The 21,332-nt window shown below is 46.6% G+C and overlaps 1 protein-coding gene across 3 annotated transcripts in view; it reads left to right on the forward strand.

The window, feature by feature from the left end:
- The first annotated feature begins 3,675 nt into the window (after positions 1-3,675).
- GPR107 (G protein-coupled receptor 107) overlaps positions 3,676-21,332 on the forward strand; it is a 63,935-nt gene continuing 46,278 nt past the window's right edge. The window contains exon 1 of one of the 3 annotated variants that reach the window (XM_042965189.1): positions 3,676-3,732. Coding sequence is in view for 1 of the 3 variants with exons in the window: in XM_042965187.1 (XP_042821121.1) it covers positions 4,063-4,203 (141 nt within the window). In the remaining 2 variants the exon portion in view is untranslated. Of the gene's footprint in view, positions 3,733-3,862; positions 4,204-12,746; positions 13,719-21,332 lie in introns of those variants that run through there. The other 2 variants (XM_042965187.1, XM_042965188.1) reach the window with 2 other exon arrangements.

A 21,332-nucleotide genomic window follows, 5' to 3' on the forward strand; every position in this document is an offset into this window, starting at 1 on the left:
ATTTTTCACCTGATTGTGGAATTTCCCCCGAAGGTCTATGAAAATGTGCACGAAATCAGGAAAAACCAGCTGTCCTATGACCAAGCAAGTTACACACTGTGCCGCCAAGCTGAGAAGTGAATTTGATGTTTTTCTCCAAACCACGGGATTTAAGATGCGTCAGGGCCGCGTTTTTCCAAGAAGATCACTCTTCTGTAGGAACACCTGATGGACTTCCCCATGCCCCAAGAAACGAAGCTTCAAGCCAAAGAACAAGAGTGATGTTTGACTTCTGAATGTATTTATAGAGGTCTGGGGTCTTAAATAACAACTCTTTTGATAAGAAAAACATATGGCAATTATACCTTATTGCAGCTGGAGAACATTAACCCGCTAATTTCTATAAGATTTCTGGAAATTTCTGGAAACTTCTAAATGGATACCAAAGATGATTAATAGTACTAGGTTCAAAATACAAATTCAGCTACTAGTGGCAAACTTTGGTGGATCCTGCAAAGTTAGAGGAAGTGGAAAAACAAAACAGACTCGACTGAGAGAGCAAGGTTAAAAGCCAGCTTTGGGAGATCAGTCTTTGCAGCTCCTCCAGGCCTTTTCAGGCGATACCTTAAAGTTCAACGTCCCTTTGAAAATGTTGCCAGGGAGAAGCAGGCATAACTTGTTCTATTGCTCAACATGTCTGTTTCCAGTTACAGCATCATGATTATGCAAATAATCTTTTCTTGAAACTCTGAAATTATGTGCCCGAATAGGATTGTCAAGAGAGTTTTCACCTTATTTGAAAAATAATTATCTTAAAAAAAAAAAAAAAGAAAACCACGTCACTTTTAAGTCTTTGTAATTAGCCTTCCCTTTCATAATTCTCTCAATTTTAAACTAATGACTGGCACCATATAGTTCTCAAATACGTGAAGGAAGATACTACTTATAAACTTCTGGACAGATACCATTGGTATGTGACCCGGTGAAGGTCACAGAATAATTCCCAAGGGGAGAGAAGCAAAGAGTAAGAATCCAACTTTAAGCCCTTGTAAAGTTGTTCCCCAGAAACTTAAAAAAAAAAAAAAAAGCTTTCTATTTTATAAACTATTTAAATGTTTCATGACTATTATATCACTTAATGAAAGTAAGACTCTTCCTGGTCATTCCGTTTTTAGAAGACAATTAGTATGTTCAAATTAAAAACCAGAGAGTCTCACAAATGGTATCTCACTTTACAAAGTATAAAAACCAGCGGTGCCTGGGTGGCTCAGTCCAACTTCAGCTCAGGTCATGGTCTCGCGGTTCATGAGTTCGAGCCCCGTGTCGGGCTCTGGGCTGAAGGCTCAGAGCCTGGAGCCTGCTTCGGATTCTGCGTCTCCCTCTCTCTCTCTGCCCCTCCCCTGCTCATGCTCAGTCTCTCTCTCTCTCTCTCTCTTTCTCTCTCTCTCCTTCAAAAATAAATAAACACGTTTTAAAAAGTGTAAAAACCAGAAATACTCTAAAGCATTGCAGACTGCCTTTAAAAATGAAAGTGCAATTAAAAATCACCTTTTCCTTGAACGGCTTGTTTCGTATTGACATGAGAATCAGTTAACTGTTTTTGAAGTCTCCTCTTGATACCGAAAAAGAAAGTATCATTTATTTTATATTCTTACTATGTTCTTTCATATTGCTGGTTTGTAAAATACGTTCTGAACATTTTTCTAGCATTTGATAACACACCAGTTACTTATATTCTGGGCTTTTAACTTTTTGAAATATTAAAACGGTGATAATTAGAAAACCATGTAGGGTTCAGTGCCAGAAGCACAGACTGGGCTTTGCGGTTGGGCCCTGAATGAGAGTTTGAGAGTTCCATCTGGGTTATTTGTGAATGAGGAGCGGCCTTTGAATAAGTCGCATCTTTTAAAACAGGAATCAAAACATACATCTTTTATAAGGTTTTGGTGACGTTAAGTGAGATAATGCATATGTAAAGTACTGAGCAAAATTTTGGCAAATTTAATCACTCGATAAATGAATTTAACCATTATTATCTCCCTGTGTGGATTTGCAAAATATTAGTTTCTTGTGCCCCGTTTCTTTATCTGTAAAATGGGGTAGTGAGAGCCGATAAAACTTCTGTGCAAAGATGTAAGGTTACATATTTGTAATAGATGGCCAAAGATCAGAGCTTGGGGAAAGATGTGCCTCACCAGCTGGTAAACAGTGCCTCTCTCTTCCGGGCTCCACCTCAGTGGCCTACTTTCGTCCTTACAGTGTGACAGAATTTGTACGGAGTGCTCATTCAAGGGAGGAATTCATTGATTCATGATGTTACCAAAATTGCACACAGCTAAAAAAAAATCTAGGACCTTCCCTTTCTCCCATCCCCCTCAGGCTTCCTTCTCCTATTCTGTATTTGACCGATGTTTTTTAAAAAAAATTAATGTTTATTTATTTTTGAAGGAGAGAGAGGCAGAGAGTGAGCGGGGGAGGAGCAGAGAGAGAGAGAGAGAGGGAGACACAGAATCCCAAGCAGGCTCCAGGCTCCCAGCTGTCAGCACAGAGCCAGATGTGGGACTGGAACTCACAAACCGTGAGATCATGACCCCAGCGGAAGTCAGACGCTTAACTCACTGAGCCACCCAGGAGCCCCACCCCATTTTTTTTTTTTTTTTAAACCTGAGTGCAGCCCATTCAACTAGATCATGTTAATTTCAGTTCCTCGTTCCAGGTAAAACTTTAAAAATCGGACTGTGCCATACAATACACTAGTGTACTAGTTTTTTACTTTTTCCTCTTTAATGATTTCACACGAAGAGCACGCATTACTTGCGTGCCAAGCTACAAACGAATCTAAAAACTAAATAAACTTGTCTAGTTTATTGGCAATTTTCATGATCATGTTCCTTTATAACTTTTATTTCAATTTTTTAATGTTTATTTATTTTTGGCACGGACAGAGAAAGACAGACAGAGTGCGACTGGGGGAGGGGCAGAGAGAGAGGGAGACGCAGAATCCGAAGCGGGCTCCAGGCTGCGGGCTGTCAGCACAGAGCCCCACCCCGGGCTGGAACCCACCAACCCGGAGACCAGGACCTGAGCTGAAGTCAGATGCTTAACCGACTGAGCCACCCAGGCGCCCCGTGTCTCTAGCTTCTTGATAAAAGGTGGTGAGAGAGGGAACCCACTACTGAATTCGCTATTGAAGATCTCCCTACAAATCCCAGATTGGAAGCAAAGAAAGTCTCCACGCAGAACTCAGGGACAAACGTTGACCCTCAGGCTCTAGCCGTCGGATGAAATAATGTGGGGCCATACAACACAGTACTTGGAAGTTTCCGTGTGATTCTCAGCTCAACCTGGAACAAACGACTTGATTTCTCAGAGCCTCGGTTTGCTTACCTGTAAAGTGGGGATAACGGTCCTGCCTACCTCCTACCTCGCCAGACTGCTCCAAGGGTTCAACGCAGTAATGCAACACAAAAGGCCTAAGCACCTGATAAGGGCTCAATAAATCGTCTTACTGCAAACATTTCGTCTGACACTTTAGTGTGAGGTGCCTCCACAAAACCAAGGGCCCTACGACAAGCCCCGAACTTGGAATTTTCCACCGAGTCCCCGCCGCTCCCGAAAGCAGGCCGATCGTCGGCGGGGCACGGTGCTGTGGCCACAGCGTAAGACTCCCCGCCCGCAGACAACCCGGATGGATCCCCCTGCGGCCGCGGTCCTGCAGGCCCCAGGTGGCTTTCAAAACTCCGCGGGGCGGAGGTGAGGCCCCTGGGTGGGTGGGGGGGGGGGGAGGGTTTCCTGCCCGGGGCTTTTGCCATGGCAACCGCCACAGACTCCTCCACGGGGGGAGGGGAAAACTCCACCTCTTCCGGCGAAACAGAGAGTCTGCGTCCGAGAGGCCAACTGAATCGCCCCAAGGCGGCCGCTCTCAGCCCCTCGGCGACCTCCCGGGCCGCACGCTCCAGGCAAAGGCCCACAAGCCCCCGGCGGCCGGCCTCCGAGCCCCGCTTCCAGGCCCTTCCGGGGGCCGCCGCCCTTTGCCCCCGGAAGTGGGCGGGAGAGGAAGCGGCTGGTGATGCTGGAACAAACATGGCCGCCCCGGCGCCCGTCGGCCCCTCGGGCTCCTGCCGTCCTCCGCTGGCCGCCGGCCTCCGGCTGCTGCCGCTGCTGGGGCTGCTGCAGCTGCTGGCTCAGCCCGGCCTGGGCCGCGTCCACCACCTGGCGCTCAAGGTAAGGCCGGCCAGGGCCGCGCGGGGGGCGGAGGCCGAGGCCGAGGCCGCTCTCCGGGGCTGGGGGCAACTTTGGCCCACGGTGGGCGGGAGCCGCTGAGCGCTGGCCCTCCGCCCCTCCTTGCCCCAGGCGCCGCCTCTTGCCGAGGGAGGGTTCTGCGGGGAACTGTGGTCACGGCGGGGGTCCTCGGACCGTCTGGAAGGGGCTGGAAGGTTGGAGCTGAGCCGCCGAGGGGAAGGGGCTGAACTGCGGCGTAACCCCAAGGACTCCGGAGGCCGCCCTTGCTGACTCTCCTCGCTTCCCGGCCGAGAGCGACCAGCTGTCCAGCTGTTATCCCCGATTCGCTTGTCCGCGGTGCCCACTCTTCCATCCTCTTGTGCCCCTTGAAGGGACGCGAAACCCTAGCCTCAGTTTCCCGGTTTGGCCTAGGGCGCTCCCTGGACTGATGAAAGCGGGGATCTCCTGGAGGAGTTGCAAATCGTTGTTTTTAAGGAATTTCAAATCTGGCCTGAAATACACGACCGGCGTTCAAAACGTGTTTCTAATTAGAGGGCCTGCCCTTTCTTCCCCTCGCTCCTGTCACTGTCAGTCTAGGGAAGAGACTTACACAGGCCTGGAATGATCTTACTGTACAGTTCACCGCTAAGAGTCGTCTGAGGCTAAAACGTGCCTCCAGGCGATTCAGCAGGTTAATATATCTGAGGAGTAGAAAAATAAATCGTTACGACCCACAGCCTTGTACGTTATTTTCACAACGTACAGTTTTCTAAGAAGTTGTGGGATTGTAAGCACTTTGTCTTATAAGAACACGTTACTTGAAAACCACGAAGCATTGTTATATTGTGACGGTAGAGTTTGAAGAGTATGGAATCCAGGTGAAAAAGCCTGGCCAGACCCATGCACCCATACTTTGGGTTATCAGCTTTTGCTGTTTGTTAAGTAAAAAGTATCCTGATTAAAATGGTTCCTAAGTGCAGGGAAATAGGTGAGTCTTGGCTCCTTTTGAGAATCTGTTGAAAACTATAGGACCTTTCCCCAGAAAAGTGCAAGAAGAAATGTAGACAACACATTCAGGGGGAATTTCTGCGGCTTTATAAGCCCCAGATGATTATCCATAGGCCCTAGTCCCCAGGCTTATGACTGTGACTCCAGATGTACAGAATTCTTTCTTTTATAGTTCAGGATCCTTGGTGTTAGATTAAGCGGTGGAACTGAATTCATATAGGTTATAAATTGGAGACAAAGCTAGTAATGGCCGCAGTGGACCGTGGCTCTTGGTTCCCAATCCAGTGCTCTTTGTAGATGTTTGGAATTAAAGTGTCAGGTGTTCAGCACCATTGGGTAAATACTGACGGTATTGACGTAGGTGAAAACGTACACTAACCTCAGTGGTGGAAGCAAACCGAATTGGTGTGATCCTGGTGATGGGTTTCTTCCTGTTGTGCTAAATTACTTAATGTTTTTCATCCGTGTACGTGATTCGTAAGTACTGTGGTAGTTATTCCATAATAATACTGTAGTGGTTTCTTTCCTCTTTGGATAAATATTCTGACTTCTTTCCCCAAGGAAACAGAAATCACCTGAAGAGAGCCTTTCAGAGCAGCACCATTAGATGGTCTTGTTTTGCTTGAGACGGCATGAACGAGGAGACTTGATCAGGATATAGACCTAGAGTGGCAAGAATAACGTGAAGAAGTCACTGAGCATTATAAATATGCATTGATCAGTTTGAAATACTTCATGGAGTTTTCATGGGGAAAACTTCATGGAGAATTTCAAACAGACATCAATAGCAGCCAGAATGAACTCCCATGTACCTGTCATCCAGCCTCAATAACCATTAACCCGTAGCTAATTCTGCCCCATCCCCATACACATGACTTCTCTCTTGACATTCTTTTTTTTTTTTTTTCAGTTAGAAATGAGTCTTTTCATTTTTTATTCACTTTTCTTATCCCATATTATGCTTTTCTTTCTTTTTAAAATTTTATTTATTTATTTATTGGGTGCGGAGGGAGGGGGAGAGAGAGAGAGAGAGAAAGGGAATCTTAAGCAAGCTCCATGCTCAGTGTGGAACGTGATGCAGGGCTCGAGCCCACGACCCTGGGATCATGACCTGAGCTGAAATCAAGAGTCAGATGCTCAACTGACTGCACCTTTGGGCGCCCCTCTTCCTTTCCTTTCCTTCCCTTCCCTTCCCTTCCCTTCCCTTCCCTTCCCTTCCCTTCCCTTTCCTTTCCTTTCCTCCCCTCCCCCCCTTCTCTCCCCTCCTCCCCTCCCCTCCTCTTCTCTCCCCTCCTGTCCCGTCCTTCATTCCTTCATTCTTCTTTCCATAGGCTCTAGGCAAAACCTGGGGCTTGAACTCATGACCCCCAAGATCAAGAGTCTCACGCTCTACCGACTGAAGCAGCCAGTGTTCATCTATCCTTTAAATTGTTAATCGGATGTAGAGGCTTGATCATGTTGAGGTTTGATTCTGTTGGCAAGACCGCTTCATAGTTAGCGCTGTGTGCTTCCACTGGGAGGCGTAGTGTGCGATTTTCTTTCTGTCACGTTTGCCCCATCGATGCCCGATGCTTATATCTCTGTGTTCATTTGTGTCTTAGTCTTTTCAAGCTGCTGTAACAGAATACCACACACTGGGTAGCTCATAAACAACATAAATTTATTTCTCACAGGTCTGGAGGCTAAATCCAAGATCGAGGTGCTAGCTTTGGTGAGGGCCGTCTTCCTGGTTCCTAGCGGGTGTCTACTCACTGTGCCCTTAACGGTGGAAGGGGTGAGGGATGTCTGTGGGGTCTCTCTTACAAGAACACTAATCCCATTCATGAAGGCTCAGCCCTTATGACATAAGTACCTCCCTCCTAATACCATTACCTTTGGGGATTAGGATTTCAACATACGAATTTTGGGGGAGAACAAACATTCGGACCGTAGCAATTTGGCATTTGATCTTTACATTGTCTGGTGTCAAAGTGTAGGACTGTCTTGATTAAGTTATATGTTTTATTGTATAGTAGATCTGGTTGTATTTCTCAAATTTGGCACACAAGGCAAAGTGTATTAAGTGCAAACAAGTATTGTTCCTTAGACGTTTATTTGCTCGGGAAACATTTATGGATCACATGTATTAGGCGTAATCCCTACCCCCAGGCTGACCAGGCATGGAAGTTTCAGACCAGCAAAGAAAATAGATACGGTCCTCCATATTCTGCGTTGTAGTATAGACTTCTCTATTGATGGAAAATTTTCTCAAGTATTTTAATACTTCTTGACTTCATAAACCTAAGATACGGGATAAAATTAGCTTTTCCTGGATAATGGGTGGTTTCCATTCATTTATTCACTAAACGTTTGTTTTCTGACTCCTAACTTTGAACAGATGGAATGTTTATTTAAAAAAAAAATTTTTTTTTATTGTTTATTTGACAGAGAGAGAGACAGGGTATGAGTGGGGGAGGGACAGAGAGAGAGGGAGACACAGAATCTAAAGCAGGCTCCAGGCTCCGAGCCGTTAGCACAGAGCCCATCGCTAGACTCGAACTCGCAGACCACGAGATCATGACCTGAGCCGAAGTCGGCCGCTCAACCGACTGAGCCACCCAGGCGCCCCTGAAGTTTCTTTAGGTTGGGAGTGACCGAATGTACATTTTAGGTAGGTTTCTGTGGGCACGTGATCGGGGGGCAGGACCGGAAGCAATAGGAGCCAGTGATGACTCTGGGTACAAGATTAGGGCTGAGCGTAGGGCGCTGTGGGGAGGAGGGGGGAGAGGGAACAGACCACTAGCCGTTGAGAAGGCGAATGCTGGGCAAATGTGGAGGTGAAGGAGGAGGTGATACCTAGGTTGCTCGCAGAGGTTATGAAGGTGGACACTGGTGCCACCACCTGACAGGCCATAGGAGGAAGATGAGATAATCCTGTTAACACGACTTCGTAGCCGGGCAGGGAACACGGGAGCGGCGTGCGTATTTATCCTCAGACTGTAAACACACGTCCTCTGCCTCCCACTCGCATTTGAGGTAGAAGGATTAAGTTTGGGGATCTGATGATCCAACCGGCATATTTTGCAGGGTGTGAAGGGCACTTCCTGCGTAATTACCCATTTGCGTAGCTGAATTACTCTTGTCCCTCCTATTAGACCAAGAGAGTGAAGCGCCAGTTTGGCTTGAGCACATGCCGTCCTGTGGTTCGTGGGCCTGGCCAGAAGGCAGCGGGTTCCCATTTTGTTTGGGCTTGGGTAATGCGAACATACGGACTGATCCCGCGTCCCGTCCTCATTTTTCATACGTTCTCCTGCCTACTTTCATGCACCGAAGCGGAACGGTCTATAACACTCGGAAGGTTCTTTTAACACCGGTACCTGGCATTTTTAATTAGCCTCCTAACTTCAGTGTATGCTTTAAATGGCTTCTGTTTGTTTGTCTGTTTTTAATGTTTATTTTCGAGGGGAGCCAGAGAGTGCGTGGGGGAGGGGCAGAGAGACCGAGAGGGAATCAAGAGAATCTGAAATAGGTTCCAGGCGCTGAGCTGTCAGCACAGAGCCCGACGCGGGCTCGAACTCGCTAACTGCACGATCGTGACCTGAGCCGAAGTCACACGCTTAACTGTCGAGCCGCCCAGGCGCCCCTTTAAATGGTTTCTCACACGCGCCTCTCAGGGTTTCATCCCTTTTAAGTACAACGATCTATTGAGTATCTGTTCCTCGGTATGTGTGTATATGAGCACATAAGGTGCCCTTTTGCAGTGACTGTCGTCACTGCACGTGTGCTGGTTTGCTTTCTTCCGAGAATACTAGCACGGAAGAATCAAGTATTTGATCGGTAGAGTTTCTTTTTTTTTTTTTTTTAATTTTTTTTTCAACGTTTTTTATTTATTTTTGGCACAGAGAGAGACAGAGCATGAACGGGGGAGGGGCAGAGAGAGAGGGAGACACAGAATCGGAAACAGGCTCCAGGCTCCGAGCCATCAGCCCAGAGCCTGACGCGGGGCTCGAACTCACGGACCGCGAGATCGTGACCTGGCTGAAGTCGGACGCTTAGCCGACTGCGCCACCCAGGCGCCCCGATCGGTAGAGTTTCTTAATAAGACAGCCCTGGAAAATTCTAGTGACCGCTTTGTCTTTTTTCCACTTTTCCTGCCCCTGCCCCTTCCACGGCTGCTGTTATACATTTTTGCTGCTGCTGCTTCTTCTTCTTATTCTTCGTCGTCGTCTTCTTCTTCTTCTTCTTCTTCTTCTTCTTCTTTTTGGTCTCCCCCCAGTGCACCCTCACATGTAGTTTACTACTTTTTTAACTTGTAGAAAAAAAGCTGGGGTCAAAAAATACTCTCTGGACTAGCCAGCAGGTTTTCTTTTCCTTCACCTCTTTACTTGAAGGATGACATCTACATGGGCCAGGTAGGTAGGCGCTGAAACACTTCACTGTGAATGATTAGGAAGATGGATAGATGTGCTGCGATGACAAGTGTCCCTCCAGAATGAACGTCTACCTGGAACCTCAGAATGTGGCCTTGTCTGGAAATGGGGTGTTCGCAGGAGTGAGTGGTTCAGATTAGGTCATGCTGGCTTAGGATGGGCCCTAATTCCAGCACGACCGGTGTCCTTACAGGAAGAGGGGACACACACAGAAGGAAGAAGGCCATGTGAAGACAGAACAGAGATTGCGGTGAGGTATCTGTAAACCAGGAAACTCCAGGGCTTGCCAGCAGCCTCCAGAAGCACAGAAGACACGGGGAGGATTTTTTTTCTTAGAGCCTTTCCAGGGAGAACAGCCATGCCCAGGCCTTGATTTTGGACTTGTAGCCTCCAGAACTGTAGGAGTAGAAGTTTCTGTTGTTTTAAGCCGCCCAGTCTGTGGGTATCCTGACAGCAGCTCTCGAAAGTCATCAATATGTAGCAACCTTACTTCAAAACTCTACCTTCGTGGCAATGTGTTATTACTTTGTGTGTGCGCGCGCGCGTGTGTGTGTGTTTAATTTTTATTTATTTTGAGAGAGAGAGAGAGAATCCGAGCGCAAGCACGGGAGGGGCAGAGAGAGGGGAAGACAACAGAATCCGAAACAGGCCCCAGGCTCTGAGCTGTCAGGACAGAGCCCGAACCCACGAGCCATGAGATCATGACCCGAGCTGAAGGTGGACACTCAACTGACTGAGCCACCCAGGGGCCCCACGTTATTACTCTGTTTTTGAGCAATAACTTTCAGAGAACATCTTTAGCAGTTTGACGTAGCGGTGATCCCCGGTACGTAAGTCCAGTCCCTCTCTGTACAAATACTCGAGAACCCGGTCGCATTAGCCTTCTATGGTGGATCTTCCTTAAGCCAGTGGCTACAGCCCCACTGCACAGACTGCTTTGTGAGGCCCCCTCACCCCCAAGAGTTTTCTGAAGAGTTTTGGGAAATTAAGAGAGCATCTTCCTCCTCCACGCCATGCCCCATCTCAGGGCGGGGCCGTCCCGGTAAACCTCAGACCCTTCCCGGGCAGCCTCCGGAACCGTGGTCAGTATGTAAAATGAATGTGGGTAGCCTTGTCTGTCCAGAGTATTGATCAGGGCGGTATAGAAAAGGATGCAGTGTGTTCTTGCAACAGCAGTGGGAGGTCAGACCCGTTACGTGGGCCTTGTGAGCATTGCACAGAGCTTGGTCGAGGCAGCCAACAGCCCATCCAAGGCAACGCAGAGCGAGACACGAAGGAGCTGGGACGAACGTGACACTGAGGTAGATGCCGTTGGCACATTCATTGTTGTCTTAAATCTTTTTTTTTTTTTTTAAATGGTTATTTATTTTGAAAGAGAGAGAGCAAAGTGAGCAGGGGAGGTACAGAAAGAGGGAGAGAGAGAATCCCGAGCAGGCTCCACACTGTCAGCACAGAGCCTGACACAGGGCTCGAACCCACGAACCATGGGATCGTGACCTGAGCCGAAACCAGGAGTCGGACGCTTAGCCGACCGAGCCCCCCGGGCACCCCGTGTCCCTCTTCAGTGTGCCTCCAGGGCTCTAGTATGTGAGACTGCCGTGTTCACAAGACGGTGGACCCTGCTCCGGTGTCCAATGTTCTAGGCTCACTTGGAAATCAGGTGTTCTACAGGATCTAAGTTTGAAGTGGTGGTGACAGCAACTCGGTATTAAAGTACCCCCCGTAAGCCAAAGACTGGGCTGAATATTGGATGTTTTTGCTCATTGACTCCTCATAACAGCCCTTTGAGGTAAACGTTACCGTTCCTACTTTGTAAATCGGGAAAACAGAACTTGGGTTACAGAAGTGGAGGTGACAGAATCTGAACCCAAGACCGGGGCTCCTCCCGTCTTCCCACTTGCACTGGGTGAGCAGCCCTCAGTGACTGTCCCCGAGGAAAGCCCTGGTTGCCAAGACCCCAGATTTCTGTGTTTCTGTGTTTCTGTTTTGCATTCTCTTTCAGCTTTTTGTGGTTTTTCTCTCGTGTATGCTTAGCTGTCACAATTTTGCTTCTTTGAGGAAATTGGACCGCATTCCTTTTGTGAGTTGCTGCCTAAATACAGTGAGCCAAACATTCAGATATTAAGCTTCTTACGGGAATGTTTCCTAGCATTAATAGTAGGCAGGCAAGGGACAGGATGCTAGATGGTGTTATTCTTGTTTTTCTCTGGAGTAGAGAAATTGATTGTGGGTGCCTTTTGCTGAAAGGCACTGTGGCTTACCTTTGAGATGTGATGTTTGTTTTAATCTGAGGTCCCCGATTTAGATGCTGCTAGAAGCCAGCTAGAAACTGTGAGCAGGCTGGCTCCAGGGGACCCCGGGGTCACGGCCGGCTGAGGGGCACCTGTTCCTTCTACAGGGGGCTGCTTCTCTGCTTTTGCTGCACTGGAATGTGGCCCAGACATAGTGGGTCTTGTGGGTTTTCTCCCCCCGCCCCCAAGAAAACCTAGAAATTTCGCCTTTTATGTGAAATTAGCCAGCAACTAATTAAAGTTAAAAAACCAAAACCACCATTTTAGCCAAATAGAACACATTTACGGGCCCACACAGTCTCACTGCCAGTTGGTGAGCTGTTTAAAACGAAGTGGCCAGGTAGGTGACCTTGAGCTAGCTCAGTCAAGTGTTACTGTACTTACCCTCTCAAGTTCAGTTCATGAGAACAACTAAACTGAAGCATCATTATTCTACTTGCTTTATATGTGAAAACAATTTAATGTGAAATTGTTGAGGAAGTTAAAGCAAAAACACTGCTTATATCCTGATATTTAGTCCAAAGAACGGGATCGTCCGTAGAAAACAATTATTGTTACAGGGAGGAAAAAAGGAGAAAGCACACCAACATAGTAGTTTTCATTAGGGATTATGAGTGGCTTTTTTTTTTTTTTTTTTTTTTTTTAACGTTTATTTGTTTTTGAGAGAAAGAGAGAGTGCTTGAGTGTGTGAGCAGGGGAGGGGCAGAAAGAGAGGGAGACCCAGAATCTGAAGCACACTCCTGTTTCAGATTCTGTGTCTCTCTTTCTCTCTGCCTCTCTCTCTCCAAAATAAACATTAAAAAAAATTTTTTTTTTTTTAATAAAAAAAGAAACAGGTGCCCCAAATTCCTGAAGTATCAGGAAATGCAGCTGAATTAGTGTCCGCAAAATGGAATGCCTGACGTCAAGGTTCGGTGAGGATGTAAGGAGGAAGCTCTCCTATACCTTGGAGATCCCTTTGGCAGTTTCTGGCAAATTGAAAATGTGCACATTCTGTGTCCCAGAATGTTCACGCCTGGGCGTACGCATGTACTCCCGATCTCTGCACAGATAGGTGTAAGAAGGCATGTACAGGGATGTTCATGACAGCATTGTGATGGCAAAAGGTTGGAAATTCCCTGAATGTACGCGGATGGGGAAATGGATATACCGATGTTCCTCGACTTACGATCGAGCTATGTCCCGATAAACCCACTGTAAGTTGAAAATGCCTTGATACGCCTACCCTCCTGATCATCAGAGCCTAGCCTGGCCCACCTTCAACTCCCGGAACACTTACATTTGCCTACATCTGGGCAGAATCACCTCACACCGAGCCTGTTTTATACCAAAGTGCCGAATGCCTCGTGTAATGTACCGAATACCGTCCTGAAAGCGACAAACAGAACCGTCGTCCGTGTAGGGGTCGGTTACGCTTGTGACCGAGGGGCTGCCTGAGAGCCGCGGCCGCTGCCACCGCCCAGCATCCCGAGAGAGGATCGTGCACACCTCTAGCCTGGGAAGAGAGCCAAATCCAAACCTCAAAGTCCGGTTTCTACCGCGTATGTATTCCTTCTGCACCATCGAAAGGCCAGAAAATTTGAAGCTGGACCGGTCTTCCTGTGATGTACGTGTGGTGAAATATAAGCCGGTAAAGTGGGACCCGGAGCATGATAAATGTATCAACACAGATGGGTCCTCAAAAACAGTGTTGTCTGAAAATGCAAGTTACAGATGTGCTTCTACGTTATGACACCTTGTATCCAAAGTTTTAAAACACTGAATGATACTGTATGATGTTTACGGATATGGATAGATATATCTAGTAAAGGTAATGTTATTATTATTTTTTTAACGTTTATTTATTTTTGAGAGACAGAGAGAAACAGAACGAGCAGGGGGGTGGGGGGGCGGAGAGACAGGGAGACACAGAATCGGAAGCAGGCTCCAGGCTCGGAGCTGTCAGCACAGAGCCCGATGCGGGGCCGGAACTCGAGCTGTGAGACCATGACCTGAGCCGAAGTCGCACGCCTAATGACTGAGCCACCCAGGCGCCCCCGTAGTAAAAGTACTTTCAAAGGGAGAGCAGGAAGGCACCTAATCAGTTCATGAGCACAGGGAGGGGGGGATGAGAGGGGACGAGGGTTCGACAGAGGGACGAAGGCATTTTTCTTTGTCACCAGTGTTTTATTTTCCCTTCTTCACACCCTCCCTTCCTGTGAATCCAAAGCAGCTGCAACATAGGCATCTAATAAGCCTGGAGAGCGGGGGAACTGGGTATTTGTTGTTACTCCTTTTACTTTTCTACAACTAGGAGGATGGGGAGGCCCCGGAGGCCGCAGGCTCGCTTGTCCGGCTGACCGCTGACGCCCAGTGCCCGACACGCGGTGGGGCTTCAGCAGGCGTTTGTCGAATGACGGAATGAGTGCATTTCTGTGTCCCAGTTTTTCTCAAGTGAACACTTGTTGCTAGAAAAGGTATCGTTGCCATGTTCGTTAAAGTAGAAGTTCTCTGGGTCGCCTGGGTGGCTCGGTCGGTTGAGTGTCCAACTTCTGCTCAGGTCATGATCTCGTGGATCATGGGTTCGACTGCTCAGTGCCTGGAGCCTGCCCCTCCCCTGTTTGCGCTTTGTCTCTCTCTCAAAAATAAACAAACATTAAAAAAAAAATTTTTTTTTTAAAGTAGAAATTCCCTGAACCTGGGTGGTGGGCTTGTGAGCGCTCAGCCCTACACGCCTGATCTTGTTATGGATGCCACCAAACAGCAAGATTATACATTGTGGCTGTGCTTATACCTTTCTGACATGTGTGCGTGTGTGTGTGTGTGTAGACACACACACACACACACACACACACACACACACACACACACAGAAGATTTGAAGCGGGCTCCACGCTGACAGCAGCGAGCCCCGATGTAGAGCTCGAACTCACAAACCATGAGACCCAGTTGGTTTATTTATTTTTAGTAACCTCTACACCCAGCGTGAGGCTCCAGCTCTCCACCCCAAGATCAGGAGTTGTACCTCTTCCAACCCAGCCAGCCGGGTGCTCCTCTAACATGGTATTTGGTTGCTGAGTACCAGTTCAGAGCTCTGATATCTGAAGTACGTGTTTTACATTTTCTTAGATCAAAAGGAAAACCCTGAACCGTTATCATGACTTATCCCTGAGTGGTAAGGTTGCAGCTACTTTTCTACACGGTTCACTTACGTTTTCTCTGACCACGTACAGGCTTTATAATTCACAATAACTGATGGTAAAGTAGGTGAGGAGCTTCCGGGGTGGCAGGCCTGTGGGGGTGAGGGGGGAGTGGCAGGGAAGCTTTGCACCCCTTCCTTCCCGCATTTCTTTCATCTGACTCTTGAGTTCTAGTCTTTTGTAATAACTCTGTTCTGCGGGGCGCCTGGGTGGCTCAGTTGGCTAAGCGTCCGACTCTTGATTTCAGCTCAGGTCATGATCTCACGGTTCGTGAGATCGAGCCCTGTGCCGGGTTCTGTGCTGACCATTGAGAGCCTGCTTAGGATTCTGTCTCTCTCTCTCTCTCTCTCTCTCTCTGTCCCTCCTTCCTTGCACGTGCTCGCTTGCTCTATCTCCCTCTAAAAACTAAACTGAAAACAATTTTAAAAACCAGTGAACTAGTGAAGTAACAGTACATTAAATTCCATTAAAATAGATTAGAGGAAAATCTCCAAATTCTGAATGGTTTTCACACATTGGTGAAACGAGGTACCTTTTTTTCCTTTGGCTTTGGCTCTTTTTTTCCCTAATGTAGGGGAAATTTTTATATTTTTAAAAATATATTATTAATTAAAACAGTTGTTTTTAAATTTTAAGTAGGCTCCACACCCAACACGAGGCTCGTACTCACAACCCCAAGATTGAGAGTCGCACACTCTACCAGCTGAGCCAGCCAGGCACCCCTGTCATTTATAATTTTTAAAAGTTACATTTGATTGTAAAAACGATCCTAAATCTCACTCAAAGGTAAAATAAAAATGATTTTTTGAATATAACGCTTCATTTTCGGAGGCATAGTTTATAGAAAACCAGATTTTCATTTGGGTAAGTACACATTAGAACAGCACAAGTTACAATTACCTTTCGTAAAGCATTTGAAAGAGGGGAATAGTTTTTAGCATGTGACAGGTGACCTTTTCCTTTTTGCTGATCCAAAAGCTTGTCTAACACAAGAGGATGACGGGCGTGGTGAAGAGTCCTCTCTTCTCCCCATCCCTGTGGGTGGGTTCCTCAGACTTAACCACTCTCACCCTCTGTGGGTCCTTCCACGTTTTTCTACATAACTTTAAAGATCTTCGTCTGCACATTCCCCACTTGTAGGTTTCTTTTTTTTCTTTTCTTTTCTTTCTTTCTTTTTTTTTTTGGCATAATCACACTTTATAAAAATCTAAGGTCAGGGGGCTCCTGGGTGGCTCAGTCGGTTAAGTGTCCGACTTCGGCTCTGGTCATGATCTCACGGTTTGTGGGCTCAAGCCCCGCGTCGGGCTCCATACTGACAGCACAGAGCCTGGAGCCTGCTTGGGATTCTGTGTCTCCCTCTCTCTCTCTCTGCCCCTGCCCTGCTCACACTCTCTGTCTCTCAAAAAGTGAATAAACATTTAAAAAAAAATTTTTTTTTTTACTTTTTAGAAATGTATTTATTTTGAGATAGCACGAGTAGGGGAGAGGCAGAAAGAGAGGGGGAAGAAAGAATCCCCAACAGGCTCCGTGCTGTCAACACAGAGCCCGATGCGGGGCTCGAACTCTCATGAACCGCGAGATCATGACCCGAACTGAAGTCAAAAGTCGGATGCCCAACTGACTGAGCCACCCAGGCGCCCTGCCCTGCCTTTCGGTGACTTCTAAGCCAAAGTCCAGCCACAGCGGTGTCTTGTTGTCCTCAGTCCACCGAGCTCCGTGCCAAGGTCCAGAACATCCTTCCCGCTGACGTCTGCATGGCCTGTGCCCTCACTCCGGTGCCTTCTCAGTGAAGCTCGGACTGATAGACCGTGGCCTTCACAGTGCGTGTGTTCTCGTCTCCTCTCTCCACTAGATGGAAGCTCAACAAGGCAGGACTTTCTGTTCACCTCACTCAGTGCTCCATTGTCACAGCCTAGGGCAGTGCCTGTTCAATGAATGGCCTTGGCTCTTTCTTTTTTTTTTTTTTAATGTTTACTTATTTATTTGCGGGGGGCGGGGCGTGGGTGCAGGCAGAGAGAGGGAGACAGAGAGTCCCAAGCAGGTTTCCACGCTTAGCCCGGAGCCCGATGCAGGGCTTGATCTCACGACCCGAGGATCATGACCTGAGCCAAAATCAAGAGTCAGACTCTTAACCAACTGAACCACCTGGGCACCCCATCTTTTTCTTTATTATATTACAGGCTCGCTTTATGTATGTATGTATGTATGTATGTATGTATGTATGTATGTATGTATGTAGGCTCCCTGCCCAACAGGGGGCTTGAACTCACGACCCTGAGATCAAGTGTTTGCTCTACTGAATAAGCCAGCCAAGCGCCCCTCTCTTGCAGTCTTTTCTCAAATGTTGGGATACGCGGGCCTACATCCTTCTTTTTAACCACTATGATAATTCTTCATTGTAAAGAGGACTCAGCATTGGTAGAAATCATTTGTTTGCTGACAGAAATGTATACTGCATTTTGACTGCTTGATTTTAGCTATTGTAAACAGAGCTGCTTTGAATATTCTTGTAGAAATATCTTTATATTTCAGCTCTAGTGTTTCTGTGGGGGTAGATTCCTAGGCATGGGATTACTTTAAATGGAAGGTACCAAAGGTTCTGTCAGCTCACGCTACCGCCAAGTGGCGTGTAAGTGTTTGGTGTTCATTTGCACACGTACGTCACAAGGCATCACGTTGTAGGTCTTAACTTCTACCAACCTGATAAGAGAAAGGTGCCATTTCGTGTTGACTCCTGGTGACGTTCAGGATCTCAAGCGTGTTTATTGTCTTTTAGTTTCAGACTTTCTCTGTAAGCCAGAAATTTTAGGAAAACTTATTTCAATGCGAGTTTACTTCTCGGCGTGTATGCACTCTTAAATGCGAGGAAAACTTTGGTGGTGGTAAAAATAAAGGTGTGTGCAAACAGAAAACAGGAAGAAGAGGGGAAACGTATGCATCCATAATCATGCCCTGAAACCGCACATTTTAAAGTGTACTTTTTGGGTAAAGTTTTGGTTTAGAACTTTGATAGCGATACGATGAAGTTTTAATTTTACAAGTAGTTTATTGAAAATAGAGACAACCCATTTAGAATAATCTGAAATAACTCAGAATAATCGGCCGGTGCCACATTTTCTCTAATTGGATCCTCTGTAACAAATTAACTACCCGTTTTTGTAGATTGTTTCTTCATCACTGTCATCAGAGTAATGCTTAGGTCCTTATTTGCATTAGTGCCTTGGAGATTGTAATTGTGTTTCCACTGATTTCAGATAATAAAAGTCGACTAGGAGAGCAGGAGTTTACAACCAGCCATAGAGATAAGTACCTGAGAACAGGCCTGTGTTTTATGTTCCTGTAAACGTCTTGTGGATGAACAGTCTTGTTTACCTAACTTGATAAGCAGTTTATTGTGGTTACGAATATGCCATATTATCATGGTTATGTTTTTTAAAGACGTTCTCATCAAACATACACGGAAATATTAATGGATGAAATGATAGCACATCTAGGATTTGATTCTGTTGAATCCAATCTATTGATTGGAGTGAGATCCTATTTAGATGAGATTGGGGGTGGGGAGAAGTACAGAAGAACAAAGTGGACCGTGAGTCGATGGTTTGAAATTTCCTATAATAAAAAATGCAAAACAAACAAAAGATAGACTGGTTGGTTGGTTGTAATAAGTATGAGGTGGCCAAAACCATAGGTTGGGGTTTAAACAAACCTGAGTTTGAATACTGGCTCTGTCGCCTACTGACGTTATGACTTTAAGCAAGTTTTACCACTCTGAGCCTCTATTTCCTCGTCTATAAAACGGACATAATAACACCTGCCTTGTAGTGTTGGCGATAAGAATGAGTGGCGGTAGGGGTGCCCGGGTGGCTCAGTTGGTTGAGTATCTGACTCTTGGTTTCGGCTCAGGTCATAATTTCAGGGTTTGTGGGATCGAGCCCTGTGTCAGGCTCTGTGCTGACAGCGGAGGCCTGCTTGCGATTCTCTGCCCCTCCCTCCATGCTCGCTCACTCTCTCTCTTTCAAAATGAACAGATAAACCTAAAAAAAAAATGAGTGCTGGTAGATAAAGCTCTTAGCATAGTACTGGCTACAAGGTCAAGTGTTTGCAGTCTCTGAAATCCTTGGGGAAACAGACATTACTGCTGTGTCAGTGCTAACAGAATTAATGGGGGCGGGTGCTTCTGGCTGCCTTAGTTGGAGCACGAGACTCTTGATCTCAGGGTTGTGAGTTCGAGCCCCATGTTGGGTGTAGAGCTTACCTTAAAATCTTACCAAAAAAAAAAAGTGTGGTTGTTGAAAATGTAATTAAATCTTCTTTGTGTCTGATATTGTCATTCTCACCCTACTCTGGCACCCGCCCTGCCTTGTGTCTCCTGTTTGCTTCCTCATCCAGTCAGACTGACCTCGCTGCTCCTCCTAGGAGAGTGTCTAGAGGGAGAAATGTCACGATTCTGACTCACTCCTACCTCCTCCCCAGACGCCGGCTGGAGCACTCTGGCATAGGAGTTACGGAACAGATGGGGCATTTGTCCCAGAGTACCCAGGTCTGGAAGGAGTGGTTTTTTTGTATCCCTTTGCACTCAGAACCGACTATAGTCAGTTTTTTCTGGGACTGAGTATTTTTCACGTTTGGGGCCTCAGCCATTAGTGGTATCATGTGAATGTTGGTTTATTTCCACTGCATCGAATTAATGAAGTTGAATGAACAATTAGAATGGATGACCTTCCTGGTTCCTTCCAGTTTCAAAGTGCCCACGTGTCTACGGTTTGTATAGTAAAACAGAGTTTGTACAATGCCTTCCACACACACCTTATTTGACACAGTGACGCGATAACTTAACACGGAGGTTAGGTTAGGTGCAGGTCGTACACATGATACTGGCAAATGGTAATACTGAACACTTTTTTTATTTTTAATTTTTTTTGTGTTTATTTTTTTTTTAATTTTTTTTTAACGTTTATTTATTTTTGAGACAGAGAGAGACAGAGCATGAACAGGGGAGGGTCAGAGAGAAGGAGACACAGAATCTGAAACAGGCTCCAGGGTCTGAGCTGTCAGCACAGAGCCCGACGCGGCGCTTGAACTCACTGACTGCGAGATCATGACCTGAGCCGGGGTCAGACGCTTAACCGACTGAGCCACCCAGGCGCCCCATTTTGTGTTTATTTTTGAGAGGGAGAGAGGGAGAGAGGAAGAGAGAGAGAGAGCATGAGCAGGGGAGGGGCAGAGAGAGAGGGAGACACCGAATCGGAAGCAGGCTCCAGGCTCCGAGCTGTCAGCACAGAGCCCAATGCGGGGCTCGAACTCAAGAACCGTGAGATCATGACCTGAGCCGAAGTCAGACGCTTAACTGACTGAGCCCCGCCAGGTGCCCCGATCCTTTGCCCATTTTTAAGTCAGGTTATTCGGGTTTTTTGGGGTTTTGTTTTGTTTTGTTTTGCTGTTGAGTTGAGTTCCTCATGTATTTTGGGTATTAGCCCAGTATCAGATATATGATTTGCAAATATTTTCTCTCCTTTCAAAATGTTGTCTCTTCACTCTCTTGTTTTCTTTCCTGTGCAGAAGCTTTTCAGTTTGATGCAATCCCCATTTGTCTGTTTTTGCTGTTTTTTTTTGGTTGCCTGTGCTTTTGGGTTTTACCCAATAAGTCATTGCCCAGACCAGCATCAAGAAGCTTTTTCATATGTTTTCTTCTACTAGTAGTTTTACAGTTTATAATCTTACGTTTAAGTCTTCAGTCCATTTTGAACTGGTGTGTGTGTGCATGGAGTGGGAAAGGGTCCGGTTTATTCTTGTGCGTGAAGAGATCTAGTTTTCCCAACGCCATTTGCGGTGGGGACTGTCCTCCACTTGGTCAAAGATCCGTTGGACATACGTGTGTGGATTTATTTCTGGGCCCCTTGGGTCCTGTTCCGTCGGCCTCTGTTTTCGTGCCATTGTCACACCGTTTGGATCACGGTGGCTTCGCAATAGACTTTGAAACCAGGCAGTGTGATGCCTCCAGCTTTGTTCTACTCAACTTTGCTTTGGTTATTTGGGGTCTTCTGTGGTCCCATAGGAGTTTGGGGTTGTTTGGTCTACTTCTATGGAAAATGCCGTTGGCATTTTAGTAGGGTTGACGTTGAATGCGTAAGTTGCTTTGGATAGCATTGACATTTTTACAATCGTAAGTCTTCCGATCCATGAACACAGATTATTTTTCCATTGATTTCTGTCTTCAGTTTCTCTCATCATTGTTTTTATGG

Source organism: Panthera tigris, chromosome D4 (genome assembly GCF_018350195.1).
Source record: "Panthera tigris isolate Pti1 chromosome D4, P.tigris_Pti1_mat1.1, whole genome shotgun sequence".
NCBI classification, from domain to species: domain Eukaryota; kingdom Metazoa; phylum Chordata; class Mammalia; order Carnivora; family Felidae; genus Panthera; species Panthera tigris.